This window comes from Pristiophorus japonicus, chromosome 2 (genome assembly GCF_044704955.1).
Source record: "Pristiophorus japonicus isolate sPriJap1 chromosome 2, sPriJap1.hap1, whole genome shotgun sequence".
In the NCBI taxonomy this organism is placed as follows: domain Eukaryota; kingdom Metazoa; phylum Chordata; class Chondrichthyes; family Pristiophoridae; genus Pristiophorus; species Pristiophorus japonicus.
This window is the reverse complement of record NC_091978.1, coordinates 150,538,462-150,558,013: the sequence shown is the minus strand read 5'-3', so window position 1 is coordinate 150,558,013 and position 19,552 is coordinate 150,538,462. Positions and strand designations below refer to the sequence as shown.

Below are 19,552 nucleotides of genomic sequence, written 5' to 3'. Positions count from 1 at the left end.
GGGGCGGCGCTGTCTGTCCCGGGTGCAGTTACCTCACTGCCCGTGGGGCGGCGCTGTCTGTCCCGGGTGCAGTTACCTCACTGCCCGTGGGGCGGCGCTGTCTGTCCCGGGTGCAGTTACCTCACTTCCCGCTGGATGGCGCTGTCTGTCCCGGGTGCAGTTACCTCACTCCCCGCGGGGCGGCGCTGTCTGTCCCGGGTGCTGTGCGCGCCATTTTCAAACTCTTGCCGCGGAGACTCGGGTCCGGGCGGCGGCGGGAGCGGAGCCACTGGGAGAGCAGTTGGGGCGGCCGGGGAATCAGCGGTAAGCGGACAGGAGGCCCGGGCCTGGGGTCAGTGTTGGAAACACCAGCAACTGCCGGGCGGGGAGAGAGAGAGAGAAAGAGAGAGCTCCGGGCCGGGCGGCCTGTAGTTAAAGGGCTGGCAGGAAGGGTTGTTGGGCCGGGCCGGGGGAGGAGCGGCGGCGGCCTCGGGGAACCACACTGCCGGGAGCCGGGGCCCATTGCTCGCTCCGAGTCGAGCTGTCACAAAGCAGTGTCCTCGCCAAAAACAACCACCTGCATTTGTATAGCGCCTTTAATGCCGTAAAACGTCCCAAGGCGCTACACCGTAGTGTTCTCAAATTACATTTGACACCGAGCCACACAAGGGCAAATGAGGGCAGGAGTTGGTCAGAGAGGTGGGGTTTAAGGAGGAGAGAGAGATAGAAAGGTGAAGAGGTTTAGGAAGGGAGTTCCAGAGCAACAGAAGGCACGGCCACCGATGGTGGAGCGATTATAATCAGGGATGCTCAAGAGGGCAGAATTAGAGGAGCGCAGACATCTCTGGGGTTGTGGGTCTGGAGGAGATTACAGAGAAAGGGAGGGTGAGGCTATGGAGAGATTTATAAACAATGGGAATTTTGAAATTGAGGCGTTGATTAACTGGGATCCAATGTAGTGAGCACAGGGGTGATGGGCGAGTGAGACGGTGCGAATTATTATATCAAAGACTGAAGGGTGTTCAAGAACAGGTTACAAATGACAAAATATGGCAGAAATATTAAATCAATACTTTGCATCAGTATTCACCCTTGAAGATGATGCTCGAATATTAGAATTTAATAATACTAGTTTTATCAGTAACATTAACATAGATAAGCATATTGTTTTAGAAAGAATTAAGAATTTAAAATAGATAGAGCAGCAGCCGAATGATATCCACCCAAGGGTCTTCCGGGAGATGGGACATGTGCTGTGTGAGCCCCAGGCCTGTATTTTTAACAGCTCACTGCACTCTGAAATGGTTCTTACAGATTAGAAGGAGCCTAACGTAGTCCCCATTTAAAAAAAGGTGACCAGGCAGACCCAGGTAACTTTAGGCCCATCAGTTTAACATCAGTAATACGTAACATGCTTGAAAGAATCATGAGGGATGTAATACAGGTTGGACCTCTCTGCTTCGGCACCCTTGGGAGCTGATCAGTGCCGGAACAGAGAATTTTACAAACCACGAGAGTCACACTTACCCGTCGACAACGCGCGGGCACCTGTGTGTGTGTGTGTGTGTGTGTGTGTACGTGCGCGCGTAAGCTGGCAGCCTCTGGGCGGCTTCCTCAGCACCTGCGCGCACACTCACTGACTGACAGCTGCTCCAACCAATCAAAATTTTTAAAAAAATAAACCCTCCTCTCCCTCAGGCCCAGTTAATGTCGAACCATGGATGTTTCTGGACCAGAGAGGTCCAACCTCTATATGAAAACTTGGATAGAGAGGGACATATTAAGAACATCCAACATGGCTTCATAAAAAAAAAAGAGGTCAAATCTAATTGTATTTTTTGAAAAAGTTACTAAGTTGATGGATGAAGGAACTGGCAAGGTACTGCATCAGAGCCTCTGGTATTAGTGGAAGTATATTGAGCTGGATTCAAAACTGGCTGGCAGGCAGGACACAGGCAAAGAGTAATTATAGATGGATTTGGATCTGTTTGGAGACCGATCATCAGTGGTGTCTCGCAGGGATCAGTGTTGGGACCGTTGCTTTTTACTAGTTTTATTAATGATCTGGATGTAGGTGTTGGGGGCACAATTTGCAAAATTGCAGATGATACCAATATCTGTGCAAGTGCTAGAACTGTAGAAGAGGCTTGTCTGATTCAGGCAGATCTTAATGTATTGGGAGATTGGGCTCAAGACTAGAAAATGATGTATAACTTAGAAAAGTGCAGTGTTATGCATGTGGGCAGAGCAAATGCTCAACATTCATACACCGTCCAGGGAAAGGCATTAAAGATGGAGATAGAAAGAGATTTGGGCATTCTAGTGCATACATCCTTAAAAGGTACATGAGCATAGCCATGATGTGATAACTCGAGCAAATAGGGTGTTGCAGTGTATCCATAGGACAATTGAGTATAAGACGAGGCATACTGTTTTGTCCTTATGCAAGGCCTTAGTCAGGCTGCACTTGGAATACTGTGTCCAGTTTTGGTCTCCTCACATGGTGAGTGATATTCAGACTCTGGAAAGGGTGCAGAAGAGGGCCACTAGACTAATTCCAAGTCTAAAGCATCTTCGTTAAGATAGTTTGCAAAAGTTGGGACTCTATACTTTAGAGCAGTGTAGACTATGGGGGCTGGACTTATGAATTTTATAACTCCCCACTGCACTTATGAATTTTGCTCCCCAAACCCTGTGATCTCCATCTGACCACTGACTCAATTAACATTATGGTGAAGTTTACAACAAAAAAAATCATTAAACCATCTGGGAACTTTTTAAAGTTTTGTTCAAGTTGATTTTGATTACGCCATAGCTGGTGTGAAGCTGAAAAAGTGTCATACTGTACCACCTCTTTGAGATGGTATCATTGCCATACCAGAGGTGGGCTCCTGGGCATCTGCCAGAGAGTCAGAGTAGTTCCCTCTCTCCTGTCTGTTTTACTGTCCCCACATGTAAATCACACATTCCTTCGTTTATTTACTGAATTTGTATGCTATACCTTTTTAGAGATGAAAGCCGGAATGTATGTGATGGGTATCTGCATAAGTGTAAGAGAAACTTGGGCTTGAGTCCTGGGCTGAGAAGGAGCATGACAAGTTAGGGTGGGGTGTGGGTGGGGGCATGCGGTAAGGTCTGACCTCAAAGGGAGCCGAGGATACAGACCTTGCATCCCCAGCTGGAATGGTTCCATTGATGTCCGGGTAGTTGTGAAGCTAACACCTTGAGTAATATTGCATGCTGATGAGAGAACACACCCGGTAGATGAAGACTTGGATGGGAGTGGGGACATGCCAAAGGATTCAAGGTTGTGGAAGGAGCAGGGCCCATGATTGGAGGAAGAGGATTCAGGAGAGCCAGAGGCTGGAGTGGGAGGGAATGTAGCAGGGCCTGAAGCCTGAACCTTGACAGGATAGAACACAGTGGGGCCTGAAATAAAAATAGAAAATGCTGGAAATACTCAGCTGGTCAGGCAGCATCTGTGGAGAGAGAAACAGAGTTAACGGTACAGGTCGATGATCTTTCGTCAGAACTGGAAAAAGTTAGACATGTAGCAGATTTGGGGCAGGGAAAGGTGGCTGATGCTGTTCTCTTTGTGTTCGGGGACTAAGGAGGCATTGCCGGAACCTGAATTAGAGACACTGCTCTCACCGCTGGTGAGGGCACAGAGGATGAGCCAGTGTCAGGAATGGCCGATAAGGTCACTTCCTGAATGTTGTGTTGCTGCTTCTCTGGTTTAATTTAGAGAAGGAGCTGAGCCAGTGCTTGACAATCAGCTGATTTGCAAGTTCTGAATCCAAGGGAGCCTGTGCGAATGCTTAAAACTCGCGCTTGTTGTCTACAGCAGCACCTCAACATGCTTCGGAACTGTGCTTGGAGCTGGGATTAAGGTGCTGGGCTGCCTTTGTCGAAATCTCGACCTCAGAAAAGAATGACTCCGACACTTACAGCTCCGATGGAAGTTTCCCTTTTAATTTACTTGCTCGCAAGGGGTAGGTTTCACTCAGTCAAGGGCTAAATGAAACCTCCGCAATGGTACAGCTTCACAAGATATTTATACAGTAAAACCCAAGTTCTGGCCTCTCCCTGTGTATTGCTCTGTCTCACAGTCAGTGAATACAGATAAAGAGTTAATTACTATATCCTGGTCCTGAAATGGTGTCAAGATATTTCCTTTTGTCAGGGTTATCAGAAAGCCAAACGGCCATTACTCCATGAGTCATAGGTAATGGGCTATCACCTGTCTTGTATTGTATCAGGATTATCCAATTTCCTGGTCAGTTTACCTGTTTGCTTCAAATGGATGAGGTAAAGGAAAGAGATAATGGCTAGAAGATAAGGGTGGGGTGACATGGAACTCCTGTAGTGTAGACAATAGGAGAGCACCATGGGGGGTTACTTGTCTCAGCATGACTTGTCTCCTAGCTGTCTGATAACCATCAGCCATCTAACAGCAGGTTTAGCTGTTCATAATAAGCTGGCTGCTAAAATGCAGAAAGTTCTGGAAGGGCCAGGACTCCATTTTAATCAAAAGGCACACAAATACCGTATGGTATCAGCTTAGATAAAAATACATTTCCACACCTTGCTTAAAACTTGTTGGAATACTTGATGCGCCTTTTGAGGAAAGGAGCAGAGCAAAGCTGCAGCACTTGGAGTAGCAGCAGTGAGGCAGTGTGGATGGCATTCCCAAGTAGATGTTTAATAGAGGAACGGGGAGCTATTACTTGGCTAAAAACGGATCAAAATGTTTTTTCCTCCCAAGTGTTTTTTGATCTATGGTATCATGAACTAATGGGGGGGAAATTCCTGGTGATCACGGAGGCGCCTTCGATTCCAGTCAGAGGCCTTCATTCGATGCGCAGCTTATGGGGATATGACTTCCCTGTACGTACAAAAATGCTGGAGTCACATGGGCCTGGACCACCAATCACTGTCTAGTATTCTCATTGATAATTGGAACTCTGTTTTTACGAGTTCCCATTACTATCAATGAGAAAACTCTCCTAAAACAAGAAATGCAACATAATTTAAAAAAACACCTCACATTTTAAATTAATTGAAATTAAAGTTAATTGAATGTTTTAGAAAAAAAAATGTGAGATTTTTTTTTAAAGTGTTTTAATAGGTTTAAAATAAACTTACCTTAATGGACAGGGTTTTGAACATAAAAATTAAATTAAATTTTTATATATTTTAAAACTCGTACGCTGGTAAAAGTGAGCTATATGCCTGCTTTTACCAGGCGTTAAAGTTTGATGGATATTCGCTGGGCAAGAGATGGGCAAATAGCCCAAACTCTCCCGCGCGAATGTCCTTCTGGGGATGTGGAGGATATGTCAAGCGAAATCTTGACAGATCGGAAAAGCTGGGTTTTGATGCATGCGCATCGCACCCTGAAAGATCAGAGAGTTAAACACGTGGCTCAAAGACTGGTGTGGGAGAAATGGGATTTGGTTTGTGGGATACTGGCACCAGTACTGGGTTAAGAGGGAACAGTTCCATTGGGATGGGCTCCGCTTAGACCGTACTGGGACTAGGGTCCTGGCGAATAACTAGGGCTGTAGAGAGGGCATTAAACTAATTAGTGGGCGTTGGGGATTCAGATGAGCGAAAATTTAAAAAGTCAAAGAACAAGGAGAAGGCAATAAAGCAGGGTAGCACTGGGGGAAATAAAAGCCAGAGCGTGCCAGGAAGGGACAGAATGTATAAACATAAAGGTGAATCAGAAAGTGGGGTCAAAGCAGGAAAAAATGGTAAAAAAACATGTTTAAAAGCTCTTTATCTGAATGCACGTAGTATTCGTAACAAAATAAATGAGTTGACGGCACAAATAGACAAATGGGTATGATCTGATAGCCACTACAGAGACGTGGTTGCAAGGTGACCAGGACTGGGAACTAAATATTCTGGGGTATTTGACAATTCAGAAGAACAGACAGAAAGGAAAAGGAGGTGGGGTAGCTCTGTTAAAGGATGGGATCAATGTGTTAGTGAGAAACTATATTGGCTCAGAAGATCAAGATGTTGAATCAGTTTGGGTGGAGATAAGGAATAATAAAGCGAAAAAGTTGCTGGTGGGCGTAGTCTACAGGCCCCCTAACAGTAGCTATACTGATGGACGGAGTATAAATCAATAAATAATGGAGGCTTGTAATAAAGGAACTGCAATAATCATGGGTGATTTTAACCTTCATATTGATTGGACAAAGCAAATTGGCCAGGGCAGCCTTGAGGAGGGATTCATAGAGTGTATCCGGGATAGTTTCCTTGAACAGTACGTTGCGGAACCAACCAGGGAGCAGGCTATCTTAGATCTAGTACTGTATAATAAGGCAGGATTAATAAATGATCTCATAGTAAAGGATCCTCTAGGAATGAGTGACCATAACATGGTTGAATTTCAACTTCAGTTGGAAGGTGAGAAAGTTGGTTCTTAAACCAGTGTCCTAAGCTTTAATAAAGGAGACTACAAAGGTATGAGGGCAGAGTTGGCTAAAGTGGACTGGGAAAATAGATTAAAGTACGGGACGGTTGATGAGCAGTGGCAGACATTTAAGGAGATATTTCATAACTCTCAACAAAAATATATCCCAATGAGAAGGAAAAACTGTAAGAGAAGGGATAACCATCCGTGGCTAACTAAGGAAATAAGGGATGGTATCAAATTGAAAACAAGGGCATACAATGTGGCCAAGACTAGTGGGAGGGCAGAGGATTGGGAAACTTTTAAAAGCCAGCAAAGAAGGACTAAGAAAAAAATGATAGAAGATAGATTATGAAAGTAAACTAGCACAAAATATAAAAACAGATCGTAAGAATTTCTACAGGTACAAAAAAAGGAAAAGAGTGGCTAAAGTAAATGTTGGTCCCCTAGAGGATGAGACTGGGGAATTAATAATGGAGAACAGGGAAATGGCAGAGACGTTGAACAAATATTTTGTATCGGTCTTCACGGTAGAAGATACTAAAAACATCCCAATAGTCGATAACCAGGGGGCTGTAGGGAGGGAGGAACTTAGTACAATCACTATCACTAATGAAGTAGTACTCGGTAAATTAATGGGACTAAAGGCGGACAAGTCCCTTGGACCTGATGGCTTACATACTAGGGTCTTAAAAGAGGTGGCTGCAGAGATAGTGGCTACATTGGTTGTAGTCTACCAAAATTCCCTGGATTCTGGAGCAGTCCCAGCGGATTGGAAAACTGCAAATGTAGCGCCCCTATTTAAAAATGAAGGCAGACAAAAAGCAGGAAACTATTGACCAGTGAGCCGAACATCTATCATTGGGAAAATGCTGGAGTCCATTATTAAGGAAGCAGTAACAGGACATTTGGAAAAGCATAATTCAATCAAGCAGAGTCAGCATGGTTTAATGAAAGTGAAATCATGTTTGACAAATTTGCTGGAGTTCTTTGAGAATGTGACGAGCAGGGTGGATAAGAGGGAACCAGTGGATGTAGTATATTTGGATTTCCAGAAGGCATTCGATAAGGTGCCACATAAAAGGTTACTGCACAAGATAAAAGTTCACGGGGTTGGGGGTAATATATTAGCATGGATTGATGATTGGCTAACTAACAGAAAACAGGGAGTCTGAATAAATGGGTCATTTTCCGGTTGGCAAACAGTGACTATTGTGGTGCCGCAGGGATCAGTGCTGGGTCCTCAACTATTTACAATCTATATTAATTACTTAGATGAAGGGACCGAGTGTAATGGAGCCAAGTTTGCTGATGATACAGAGATGGGTGGGAAAGCAAATTGTGAGGAGGACACAAAACATCTGCAAAGGAATATAGACAGGCTAACTGAGTGAGAAAAAATTTAGCAGATGGAGTATAATTTGGGAAAATGTGAGGTTATCCACTTTGCCAGAAAAAATACAAAAGCAAATTACAATGTAAATGGAGAAAAATTGCAAAATGCTGCAGTACAGCAGGATCTGGGGGTCCTTGTGTATGAAATACAAAAAGTTAGTATGCAGGTACAGCAAGTAATCAGGAAGGCAAATGGAATGTTGGGCTTTATTGCAAGGGGGATAGAGTATAAAAGCAGAGAAGTTCTGCTACAACTGTACAGGGTATTGGTGAGGCCACATCTGGAGTATTGCATACAGTTTTGGTCTCCGTATTTAAGGAAGGATATACTTGCATTGGACACTGTTCAGAGAAGGTTCACTAGGTTGATTCCGGAGATGAGGGGGTTGACTTATGAAGATAGGTTGAGTAGGTTGGGCCTATTCACATTGGAGTTCATAAGAATGAGAGGTGATCTTATCGAAACACATAAGATAATGAGGGGGCTGAACAAGGTGGATGCAGAGAGGATATTTCCACTCATAAGGGAAACTAAAACTAGGGGACATAGTCTTAAAATAAGGAGTCGCCCATTTAAAACTGAGATGAAGAGGAATTTCTTCTCTAACGGTTGTAAATCTGTGGACTTCTCTGCCTCAGAGAGCTGTGGAGGCTGGGTCATTGGATAAATTTAAGGCGGAGATAGACAGATTTTTGAGCGATAAGGGAGTAAAGGGTTACGGGGAGCGGGCAGGGAAGTGGAGCTGAGTCCATGATCAGATCCGCCATGATATTATTGAATGGCGGAGCAGGCTCGATGGGCCAAAAAGCCTACTCCTGCTCCTATTTCTTATGTTATGTAAAACTGGCTTTTGCAAGGCCGTGCCGGGTCTGTGCGCACTTCGTAAGGACCCGGTGATGCCGGAATTTTTGGCACAATGTTGGGGTTTTATTGGTCCATGACATCGCATGGCTGGCAACATTCGAGGTTCACTACAATATTGCCAATGCAAAAATGTTTATATAAAATAGATTTTTGTGATGCTGAAGCAATGCGGGTACAGAATTAATTTAAATGGAGCTAATGAAATGGTAAAACTTAAAACATTGATCTTTATTTTCATACCAGTGTCTGCGCAGTACAATTGATGCAGTGAAATCCATGCAGTTTGACAATTTAAACAGCTGTCTCGAATAGTTATTCTTTAAATAAGTAACAAGGTAAGAACTGTAATTAGAAGATGCACAATGCAGAGAAAGGTGTTTTACTGCAGCAACACAAAAGCAAAATACCGTGGATGATGGAAATTTGAAAAAAAAAACACAATGTTAGGAATACTCTGGAGAGAGGAACAGAGCTAACGTTTCAGGTTGATGATCTTTTGTCAGAACTGGAGAAAATTTGAGATGAAACTGGGGCAAGGAGAGGGGGGAGAGTAGGAAAGAACAAAAGGGAAGATCTGCGATGTGGTGGAAGGCAGGAGAGATTAAATTACAAAAGGAATTGGTAATGGTAATGGGACAAATAAAGAAACTAGAGAAAGTGTAATTGGGCATAGCAGAATCATTACCAAAAGCTGCTGTCCGAAAAAATGAGGCTAAGGTTATGATCTGAAATTGTTGAACTCAGTACTTGAATCCAGGGGCTATAAAGAGGTAGAAATTCGGTTGCTTTGCGCCTCCTGTTAATGCTTGCAGGGGGTGGGAACAGGGTACTAAGGAGTTATCGACCGGGCGCAGCGAATTCACCGACGCCCGCGAACATCCCTGGTGGTTTTGTGCTGACGCTAACACTTACTGCCTCGCCATCTTGCGCCCTGTAGATCATGACGTCATCCAGTGTGCAGGGCCCCGGATGCAATATTCGCTCCCGCCGCCTGTAGCATCGCCGGGCATCAACAACAGCAACTGCAGTTGTCACCTCGGCTGACCATTTGGGAAATGACATTTAACAGTGGTGGTCAGGTAGATTACTTGTAGCAGTCTGGTGCCTTCTGATTGCTTTTGAACCTGCGATTCCTCAGCCCTCCACTCTCTGAGTGCTTGGGGCTGTAATGCACGTCGCGCAAGTCCTGTGGCCTCACAGAGAGCTTTAGGAATCATTCAACCCATCATTGGCCCTTCCCTTTCAGCAAGGGAAGGAGCCTCTAAAGACAACAGCACTGCACGGAACATTGTTCAGCGCTCTGCCACTACCGTCCCTCTTACACATTTTATCGCTCTAAGGGAAGTGGTAGCACTTGAGTTAGCGCTCCACTTCCCTCTTGGAGCGCTAAAGTTGAAGTTCATATTCAACTTTATCAGCAAATCATTTTTGCCTGGCAATACTTTTTGTGATTATTCAAAAATTATCGCCCCAAATGAAGTGCTACACAATTTCTAGCTCAAAGTCCTCGAGCTTGTGATGAGCTTCATTGGAACAGTGTTGGAAGCTGAGGACAGCGAGATCAGAGTGGGAGGGGGCGCAAAATTAAAATGACAAGTGATCAGAAGCTAAGGGTCACGCTTGCGACTGAATGGAAGTGTTTCGCAAAGCGGTCTCCCAATGTACAGGAGACTGCATTGTGAGCAGCAGATACAGTATACAAAATTGAGTAAATCGCTGTTCCACCTGGAAGGTGTGTTTGGTACCCTGGACAGTGGGAAGGGAGGAGGTAAAATAGCAGGTGTTACATCTCCTGCGCTTGCACGGAAAGGTGCCGTGGGAAGAGGAGGTAGTGTTGGGGGTGATTGCGAAGTGGACCAGGGTGTCATGGAAGGAGCGATCCTTTCGGAATGCTGAAAGGGGTGGGAAAGGGAAGATCCGTTTGGTGAATGGATCACGCTGGAGGTGGCAGAAATGGCAGAGGATGATCCATTGAACGTGGAGGCTGGTAGAGTGGAAGTGAGGACAAGGGGAACCCTGTTGTGGTTTTGGGAGAGAGGGGACAGGGCGAGAGCAGAAGTGCGGAAAATGGGACGGAATCCTCGGTTGAAAAAAAAGGAAGATGTATCAGAAGCACTGGTGTATGGAAGGTGGCATCATCAGAACAGATGTGACAAGAAACTGGGAGAATGGAATGGAGTCCTTACAGGAAGCGGGATGGGAGGAAGTATAATGGCTTATAGTGGATATTGGTCAATACCCTATTCCCAGAAGGTGTTTTAATTTATAGTTCATTAGCGAATGCATGCAGGATCTTTCTATCAACTGTGATTAGAAGCAAACTTGACATCAAATACTGCTTTTGTTGTCTTGTAAACTGACTAAACTACATAATACTCCACTTACACAGATATGTGAATGTTAACTTAATCCCTACTGCTATTTTTATATTACATTAACAACTCGCACTACTGTATTACCTTACTGCTTAACACAGAATTTCAGCAAACAGGAGCTGAACTTGTTAAACAAATTGTAAATTAAGGCCATTCGAAGTAAACTAAATGCCACCTTAGAGCAGCTGCAGTAGCAAAGAACCAGGGCTTTGTTCGCTGGCTGTGTTGCTCCCTTCCTGGAAGAATTTTATAGGATTCAGTTCCACTCTCCACACAGTAAAAGGAGCTGTACAAAATGCATGCTCAGCAATTCGCGCATGCAGAGTTTAAAATTTGCTATTCCTACCCATGGTTGACTCTTAATGCTGTCTGAAGTGGCTTACCAAACCACTCAATTATAAAGATAATTGCCACCATCACTTTCTCAGGGCAGCTTACCATCATTGCCCAGCAAATAGTGATATCACTGTTACAAGTTTTTCTGAAGAGCAGGAAATCTTTCTTGTCACTCATTCTACGTTAGAACAGGTATGTGAAAATGTCTGATAAAGGGGACGTAAAGAGGCTCATAATGTGAAGAGTATGCTAATAACGAATTGATCCTTTCTCTGAGATTTTACCGTTCTAAGATAACTCGCATTATATAATTTACTGTGTGTTGCTCATGTAAACATTGTAAAGGTAAGTCTTTAGCTTTGCCCGTTTAAAGCGCTTGAGGGAAATTTGAGCGTGCACCGCTTACAATGTTCTGACCATTCATTTAAATGATTGGGAAATCATATACAGGATTTCTTGGAGTGTATAAGGGATGGTTTTCTAGACCAATATGTCGAGGAACCAACGAGAGAGCAGGTCATCCTAGACTGAGTCTTGTGTAATGAGAGAGGATTAATTAGCAGTCTGGTCGTGCGAGGCCCCTTGGGGAAGAGTGACCATAATATGGTAGAATTCTTCATTAAGATGGAGAGTGTCACAGTTAATTCAGAGACTAGGGTCCTGAACTTAAAGAAAGGAAACTTCGACGGTATGAGACGTGAATTGGCTAGGATAGACTGGAGAATGATACCTAAAGGGTTGCTGGTGAATAGGCAATGGCAGACATTTAACGATCACATGGATGAACTACAACAATTGTACATCCCTGTGTGGCGTAAAAATAAAAAAGGGAAGGTGGCACAGCCGTGGCTAACAAGGGAAGTTAGGGAATGTGTTAAATCCAAGGAATAGGCATATAAAATGGCCAGAAAAAGCAGCAAACCTGAGGACTGGGAGAAATTTAGAATTCAGCAGAGGACTACTAAGGGTTTAATTAGGAAGGGGAAAATAGAGTCTGAGAGTAAGCTTGCAGGGAACATAAAAACTGACTGCAAAAGCTTCTATAGATATGTGAAGAGAAAAAGATTAGTGAAGACTAATGTAGATCCCTTGCAGTCAGAATCAGGTGAATTCATAAGGGGGAACAAGGAAATGGCAGATCAATTGAACAATTACTTTGTTTCTGTCTTCACTAAGGAAGACACGAATAACCTCCCGAAAATACTAGGGGACCGAGGGTCTAGCGAGAAGGGGGAACTGAGGGAAATCCTTATTAGTCAGGAAATGGTGTTGGGGAAATTGAAGGGACTGAAGGCCGATAAATCCCCAGGACCTGATGGTCTGCATCCCAGAGTACTTAAGGAAGTGGCCCTAGAAATAGTTGATGCATTGGTGGTCATTTTCCAACAGTCCATGGACTCAGGATCAGTTCCTATGGATTGGAGGGCAGCTAATGTAACCCCACTTTTTAAAAAAAGGAGGGAGAGAGAAAACAGAGAATTATAGATCGGTTAGCCTGACATCGGTGGTGGGGAAAATGCTGGAATCAATTATTAAAGATGTAATAGCAGCGCATTTGGAAAGCAGTGACAGGATCGGTCCAAGTCAGCATGGATTTATGAAAGGGAAATCATGCTTGACAAATCTTCTAGAATTTTTCGAGGATGTAACTAGTAGAGTCGATAAGGGAGAACCAGCGGATGTGGTGTATTTGGACTTTCAAAAAGCTTTTGACAAGGTCCCACACAAGAGATTGGTGTGCAAAATTAAGGCACATGGTATTGAGGGTAATGTATTGACATGGATAGACAACTGGTTGGCAGACAGGAAACAAAGAGTGGGAATAAACGGGTCCTTTTCAGAATGGCAGGCTGTGATTAGTGGGGTGCCGCAGGGTTCAGTGCTGGGATCCCAGCTATTTACAATATACATTAATGATTTAGATGAAGGAATTGAATGTAATATCTCCAAGTTTGCAGATGCCACTAAGCTGGGTGGCAGGGCAAGCTGCGAGGAGGATGTTAAGAGGCTGCAGGGGGACTTGGACAGGTTAGGTGAATGGACAAATGCATGGCAGATGCAGTATAATGTGGATAAATGTAAGGTTATCCACTTTGGTGGCAAAAACACGAAGGCAGATAGATTCTTATCTGAATGGTGACAGATTAGTAAAAGGGGAGGTGCAACGAGACCTGGATGTCATGATACATCAGTCATTGAAGGTAGGCATGCAGGTACAGCAGGCAGTAAAGAAAACAAATGGCATGCTGGCCTTCATAGCGAGGGGATTTGAGTATAGGAGCAGGGAGATCTTGCTGCAGTTGTACAGGGCCTTGGTGAGACCTCATCTGGAATATTGTGTACAGTTTTGGTCTCCTAATCTGAGGAAGGACATGCTTACTATTGAGGGAGTGCAGCGAAGGTTCACCAGACTGATTCCAGGGATGGCAGGACCGTCATATGAGGGAAGACTGGATCGGCTAGGCTTATACACTGGAATTTAGAAGAATGAGGGAGGATCTCATAGAAATGTATAAGATTCTGACGGGACTGGACAGGTTAGATGCAGGAAGAATGTTCCCGATGTTGGGGAAGTCCAGAAACAGGGGACACAGTCTAAGGATAAGGGGTAGGACCGAGCTGAGGAGAAACTTTTTCACCCAGAGAGTTGTGAACCTATGGAATTCCCTGCAAAAAGTTGTGGCGTCCAGTTCTTTAGACACATTCAAAAGTGAGTTAGATGTGGCCCTTACGGCTAAAGGGATCAGGGGGTATGGAGAGAAGGCAGGGGTGGGGTACTGAGGATGGCAGTGCAGGCTTGAAGGTCCGAATGGCCTGCTCCTGCACCTATTTTCTATGTTTCTATGTGTCAAAGTATCCATTATGTAATCCGAGTGAGTGATGGTCCCTGAAGTTGGAAAATTACCCTTTTGTGTTTCAAACAAGGCTTTAGATTTTTGAGGGTTCACTTTTGTCAGTTGATTTAACTCGTGCCTTGTGTCAAGAGGTTTGGAAAGTATTCATTTGTGTCACTAACATTTTTCCTGAACTCAAGCTACCATGTTACCATCTTGTTGATCAGTGGAAATAATCTGTTTCTATTTATCATAACTCTTCATAATCTTAAAGGCCTCTACCATGTCATCACAGGATCTTATCTGCTCCAGCGAATAAAGCTTTAACTTCTCAGCTGTCGATGTAACTGTAATCTCTCATTCCTGATAACATCTTCGTGTCGTAGCCTTCATAGCAGCCATTAATATTCCTATTTCTAGTGGTTTAATTTAACTTAACATTTAGCTTGTATTATACAACAGCCACTCTTTACAGAGCTAAACCAATCTACCTCTTTGGGAGATGAACAGATAATTTAAATGGATTTATTTTTCTATAGAGTATTGCATTGTTGAGGTTATAAATGCCAGTGTTCTACAGTGATTGTCTTCCATTGTGCTACAGATTTTTCCCTTTGTTCTTTGTTGTCTTTCCTTATAGTAGATTCTTTCTATGGCCATTAGATTGGAGTATGGCAAGTGTGATTTCCACTCCTTAACATTAATATTCCTTTGATGTTTTTCCTGCATCTGCTTTGATCACTTGTATTATACTTCCTACTTGTTTTAACGTCTAGGATTTTACCTAAATTTGCAGTGAAACATTTCTTAATATGACCACCACTTCGGAGAGAAAGTTTGTAAACCTGCGGAAGCGTTTAGATCAGCTTGGCTACAGGCAGCCTCTTGGGATAGAGACACTCCCACTGGTAGAAAAACTTTTCAGGTAAAAAAAAATCATTGTGTCCTTTGTTGCTCTGCAATATTTTTCAGACAAGTTGAGGGGCTCATTCTGTGGAGAGAATAGTTACAACACATTTCAAAGCATTGTAAATATTTTAGTTGATTTTAAAAGTATTCTGTAGTATTGTATTGACGGTGATAAAATTGCCCCTACAGTCATAATTTTACGCCTAGTTCAAATACATGCCCGTCTTCCCTGTCACACTTGTTGTCACACTTTTCTATATGTAAATTTTGTGCCACATTTACACTTGGGCTGAAATTTCATATTCACAGAACATTACAACTGAAGAGATTGGCAAAGATCCAATCAAACACAACAATAACAATAACGAGTGGAAAAATTACTAAGGAGGTATAAAAATAGCCAATCGAGAATTAGCAATCAGAAAGAGCTGCTAAAACTAATAGGAAAATGTAAAATGATCATTCAAAATATTTTTGAAAATGTTTGATTCTCCACTAAGCTAAGGACTTATTATGGAAATAAGGTTTGTAACATAAATTGCAAAACTTACAAGAAAATTATTAAGCTTGCATCTATAACAGCGTTTTCTGTTTTTAAAATACTTTTAGCAATGTTTTCCTTCGGATGCTTGTGCTTTTGTGAGAAGCCCTGAGGAGGTTTATGAGTTTATGGGGCTTCCCTGACCTTTCACTGCCAGAAACTCAACAAGGTGGCAGAATACAGAACCCTGAATCTTTTTATAACTGCGAGCAAGACTGACTGGTTTCAAAGCAAGCTGGGCTCGATATTTGTAAGCTTTGCCTCCTTCCACTTCTGTGAATCGATTGAAAGTTACTCAGGACAAAATACCTCGGTTCAGGGCAGAAGAAAGAGAAAGAAAGAAAGGCTTGGATCCCTATAGCGCTTTTCACGACCACCGGACATCTCAGCGCTTTACAGCCAATGAAGTATTTTTGGAGTGTAGTCACTGTTGTAATGTGGGAAACACGGCAGCCAATATGTGCACAAGCAAGCTCCCACAAATAGCAATGTGATAATGACTAGATAATCTGTTTTTTTTAATGTTGATTGAGAGATAAATATTGGCCAGTACACCGGGGAGAACACCTCTGCTCTTCTTCAAAATAGTGCCATGGAATCTTTTACATCCACTTGAGAGAGCAGACGGGGCCTCGGTTGAATGTCTCATCCGAAAGATGGCACATCCGACAGTACAGTGCTCCCTCAGCACTGCACTGGAGTGTCAGCCTAAATAGTGGGGGCATGGTTAGAAGGAAAAACGAGGAGAGGAGAGGCAGTGACGAGAAAAGGAGAGGAGTAGAGGAGGAAGGAGAAGGAGCCGAAAGAGAGATGAGAGATGAGGGGTAAGGCAGAGAGGGAGGTGAAATTTAAAGGGCAAGGAGAGTTTGCCTCAGCAGGAGGAGGGGTGATAGGACTGCGAGCTAATTATGTGTCTGGTGGTGAGAGGGGGTTCTGGTGTGGTTTTTCTAACCTCAGAGTGGTGGTGGGAGGGGCCAGTGTTCAATTTCTACGGATGGGAGGGAGTACCATTGTCCGATCTTTGCATGAGAGGACTGGAGGATTGAGTACTTTAGCCGGGTGCTTTCTTTGGTCTATGGATCATTTTAGGTCTCTTCCACATTTTCTGGGGTAGTTTTCTGTGGAGTGGTGGTGAGCATTCCTTGTGGTTTGTCTTGTGCAGCTTTATGGTTTTAACATCCTCTGGTTGGTTGGTACTGAATCCTGCAAAGTCTTTTTCGAGTTGTGGAGTGCCTTCTTAAATTCGCAGAATCCTGAGGAGTTCACTGCTACCCTTTCTGGCCGTGGGTGTCTGCTTTTGTTTTTTCGAGCAATTTAAAATATTTTTTGATTCTTCTTTCGGATTCCAGAGATGGGTTTTAAATATTTCTTTTAGATAGCCCTGTCACATGATAACATTGTTATATTACAATGCCACCTTTTTACTGTTGCCACCATGCAACATTTCTAATGTATAATAGGTGCGCGTTTGATTTTTTTTAATGGGTATTTGTATCAGTGGAGATCACCACAGACAAAGCATTTTGTACATATTTTGTTTAAATTCTTGTCACCCAGAAGTTTAAACCCTGTATTTTTACCTGTTACTAGTAGTGGCACATGGATCTGGACCCCTGCTCCAAAAGGTTGGCTGCCCCTGTCGTACTAGTTGGTCCTCACTGTAATGCATTTTTAAATAGCTGTAGTTAAAAATTAAACAAATTAATGTCTGAGGGGGTTCTGGTGTGGTGAAAATGCTAAATCATCCAAAAAAGAGTATCTCCTGCAATGTTGGAAATTTTAAAGAAGTTAATTGCTAATTGAATTTAGGGAGTGTTTCCATTGTTTATAGCATTTTAAACAATAGTTAATGTGTTGCAGTGATTTGGTGCACACTACAGAAAGCCTCCGCAATGCCAAGCTGTCATCGGGAAAAACAGAAAAAGAGAGCAAGAATTTGGACTCTGTACTTGAACCATATAGAGCCGAGAATGCACGTCTTGTTCAGGAGAACAACAAGCTCCACCAGGAATTACTGAGAGTAAAGGAAGAGTCAGATCAACACATCAAAGGTATGTGTGGGCTGTGTGTAGCTTGGAGAAAATTCTTAAAGTATTGATGTAACGATATTGCTGTTGTAATTACAGACAAATGGAGTTTATTTTGTCTGGTGCATGAATGTGTTGAAATTATTTTCAACTCTGATTTAAAATCTTTTCTTTCAGTTTTTAAAATATTATTCAGCAACCACTTGCATTTATATAGCACCTTTAACACAGCAGAATGTCCAAAGTGCGTCACAAAGGCATAATCAGACAAAAATAGACAACAAACCAAAGAAGGAAACATTAAGAGGGGTGACCAAAAACTTGATCAAAGAGGTGGGGTTTAAGGAGACTCTTAAAGGAGGAGAGGGACTTTGGGGAACAGACTGGTTTAAGGGGTTAATTCAAGAGCTTAGGGCCTTGACGGCTGTAGGCGTGGCCACCAATGGTTGGAGTGGGTGATGCACAAGACTTGGCCATGTCTATTTCCAACACCAGATTTTTGATTGGTCCCCTTGGAGGACATGGCACACCCAACAGTTTGTCTGGAATGTACAATTTGATCCTGCCTGCAAGATCATTGTGACAGCCGGGCTCCGGAGCTCACAGCTATACTACTGCTTTCAGAGAACAGACAGGGCTCACCCTTCCGGGTTAGGGGCATTCCCAGCGCTCACACTGTCGAGTTCAGTCAAGAAGTGGTGAGGCCATGGAGGGATTTTAACATGAGGATGAGAATTTTAAAATCCAAGTGTTGGTGGAAAATATTCCACCAATGTTTTTTGGGGGGTGTGTGGTTGCTTTAACAGGCTGCGCAATTCATGCAAAAATTTTGTGCATGCACAAAATCTCCCATTCAAAAGCTGGTATGCAGCCAGCATGGTACCTCCAGACAACTGCGTGGCCGTGCGGCTTAGCGGGAATGTTGTTGGTAGACCATGAGCCAATGTAGGTCAACAAGCACAGGGGTGATGGGTAAATGTTAGGATGCATGTTAGGATGCATGGGGCAGAGTTTTGGATGAGCTCAAGTTCATTGAGGGTGGAAGATGGGAGGTTGGCCAGGAGAACATTGGAATAGTCAAGTCCGGCAAATAAATGCAATCTCATGCATGTTGTAGAACCAACACAGAATTTAAAAAAATGTATTGAAGAGAGCAAGAACGTGATCCAGATGGGAAGATAGATCAAGTTCTCCTGTGCTCTGTTAGGCCTGGATCATGTTCTTCTCCCCCTTCCTCTTTACACCTGCACCATGATCTCCATCTGCTTCAACCACGCCCCCCCACCCCCCAACAAGCTCCACTTCCTTCCTCTCTCGACCCCCCCCTCCTCCCCCGAGCTCCTCTCCTCCCCCGAACTCCTCTTCCCCCCCCCCCATCTCCCCCGAGCTCCTCTCCGCCCCCCATCTCCCCCGAGCTCCTCCCCTCCCCCCCATCTCCCCTGAGCTCCCTCCCCCGAGCTCCTCCCCCCCCACCTCCCCCGAGCTCCTCTCCCCCCCACTTCCCCCGAGCTCCCTCCCCCGAGCTCCTCCCCACCCCCACACCTCCCCCGAGCTCCTCTCCCCCACACCTCCCCCGAGCTCCTCTCCCCCACACCTCCCCCGAGCTCCTCTTTCCCCCCCATCCCCATCTCCCCCGAGCTCCTCTCCCCCCCACTTCCCCCCCGAGCTCTCCCCACCACCTCTCTCGAGCTCCTCTCCCACCCCCCGAGCTCCTCTTCCCCCCACCCCCACCTCCCCCAAGCTCCTCTCCCCCCCATCTCCCCCGAGCTCCTCTCCCCCACCCCCCCCCCACCTCCCCCGAGCTCCTCTCCCCCCGCACCTCTCCCGAGCTCCTCTCCCCCCGCACCTCTCCCGAGCTCCTCTC

At 44.3% G+C, this 19,552-nt stretch overlaps 1 protein-coding gene across 1 annotated transcript in view; it reads left to right on the top strand.

Annotated features, from left to right (window-relative positions):
• Positions 1–231: 231 nt before the first annotated feature.
• The window catches only part of cep135 (centrosomal protein 135), a 233,192-nt gene continuing 213,871 nt past the window's right edge, over positions 232–19,552 (top strand). The window contains exons 1-3 of the mRNA XM_070869899.1: positions 232–303; positions 15,008–15,136; positions 17,522–17,712. Coding sequence (XP_070726000.1) covers positions 15,024–15,136; positions 17,522–17,712 — 304 coding nt within the window. The 5' untranslated portion in view covers positions 232–303; positions 15,008–15,023. The remainder of the gene's footprint in view (positions 304–15,007; positions 15,137–17,521; positions 17,713–19,552) is intronic.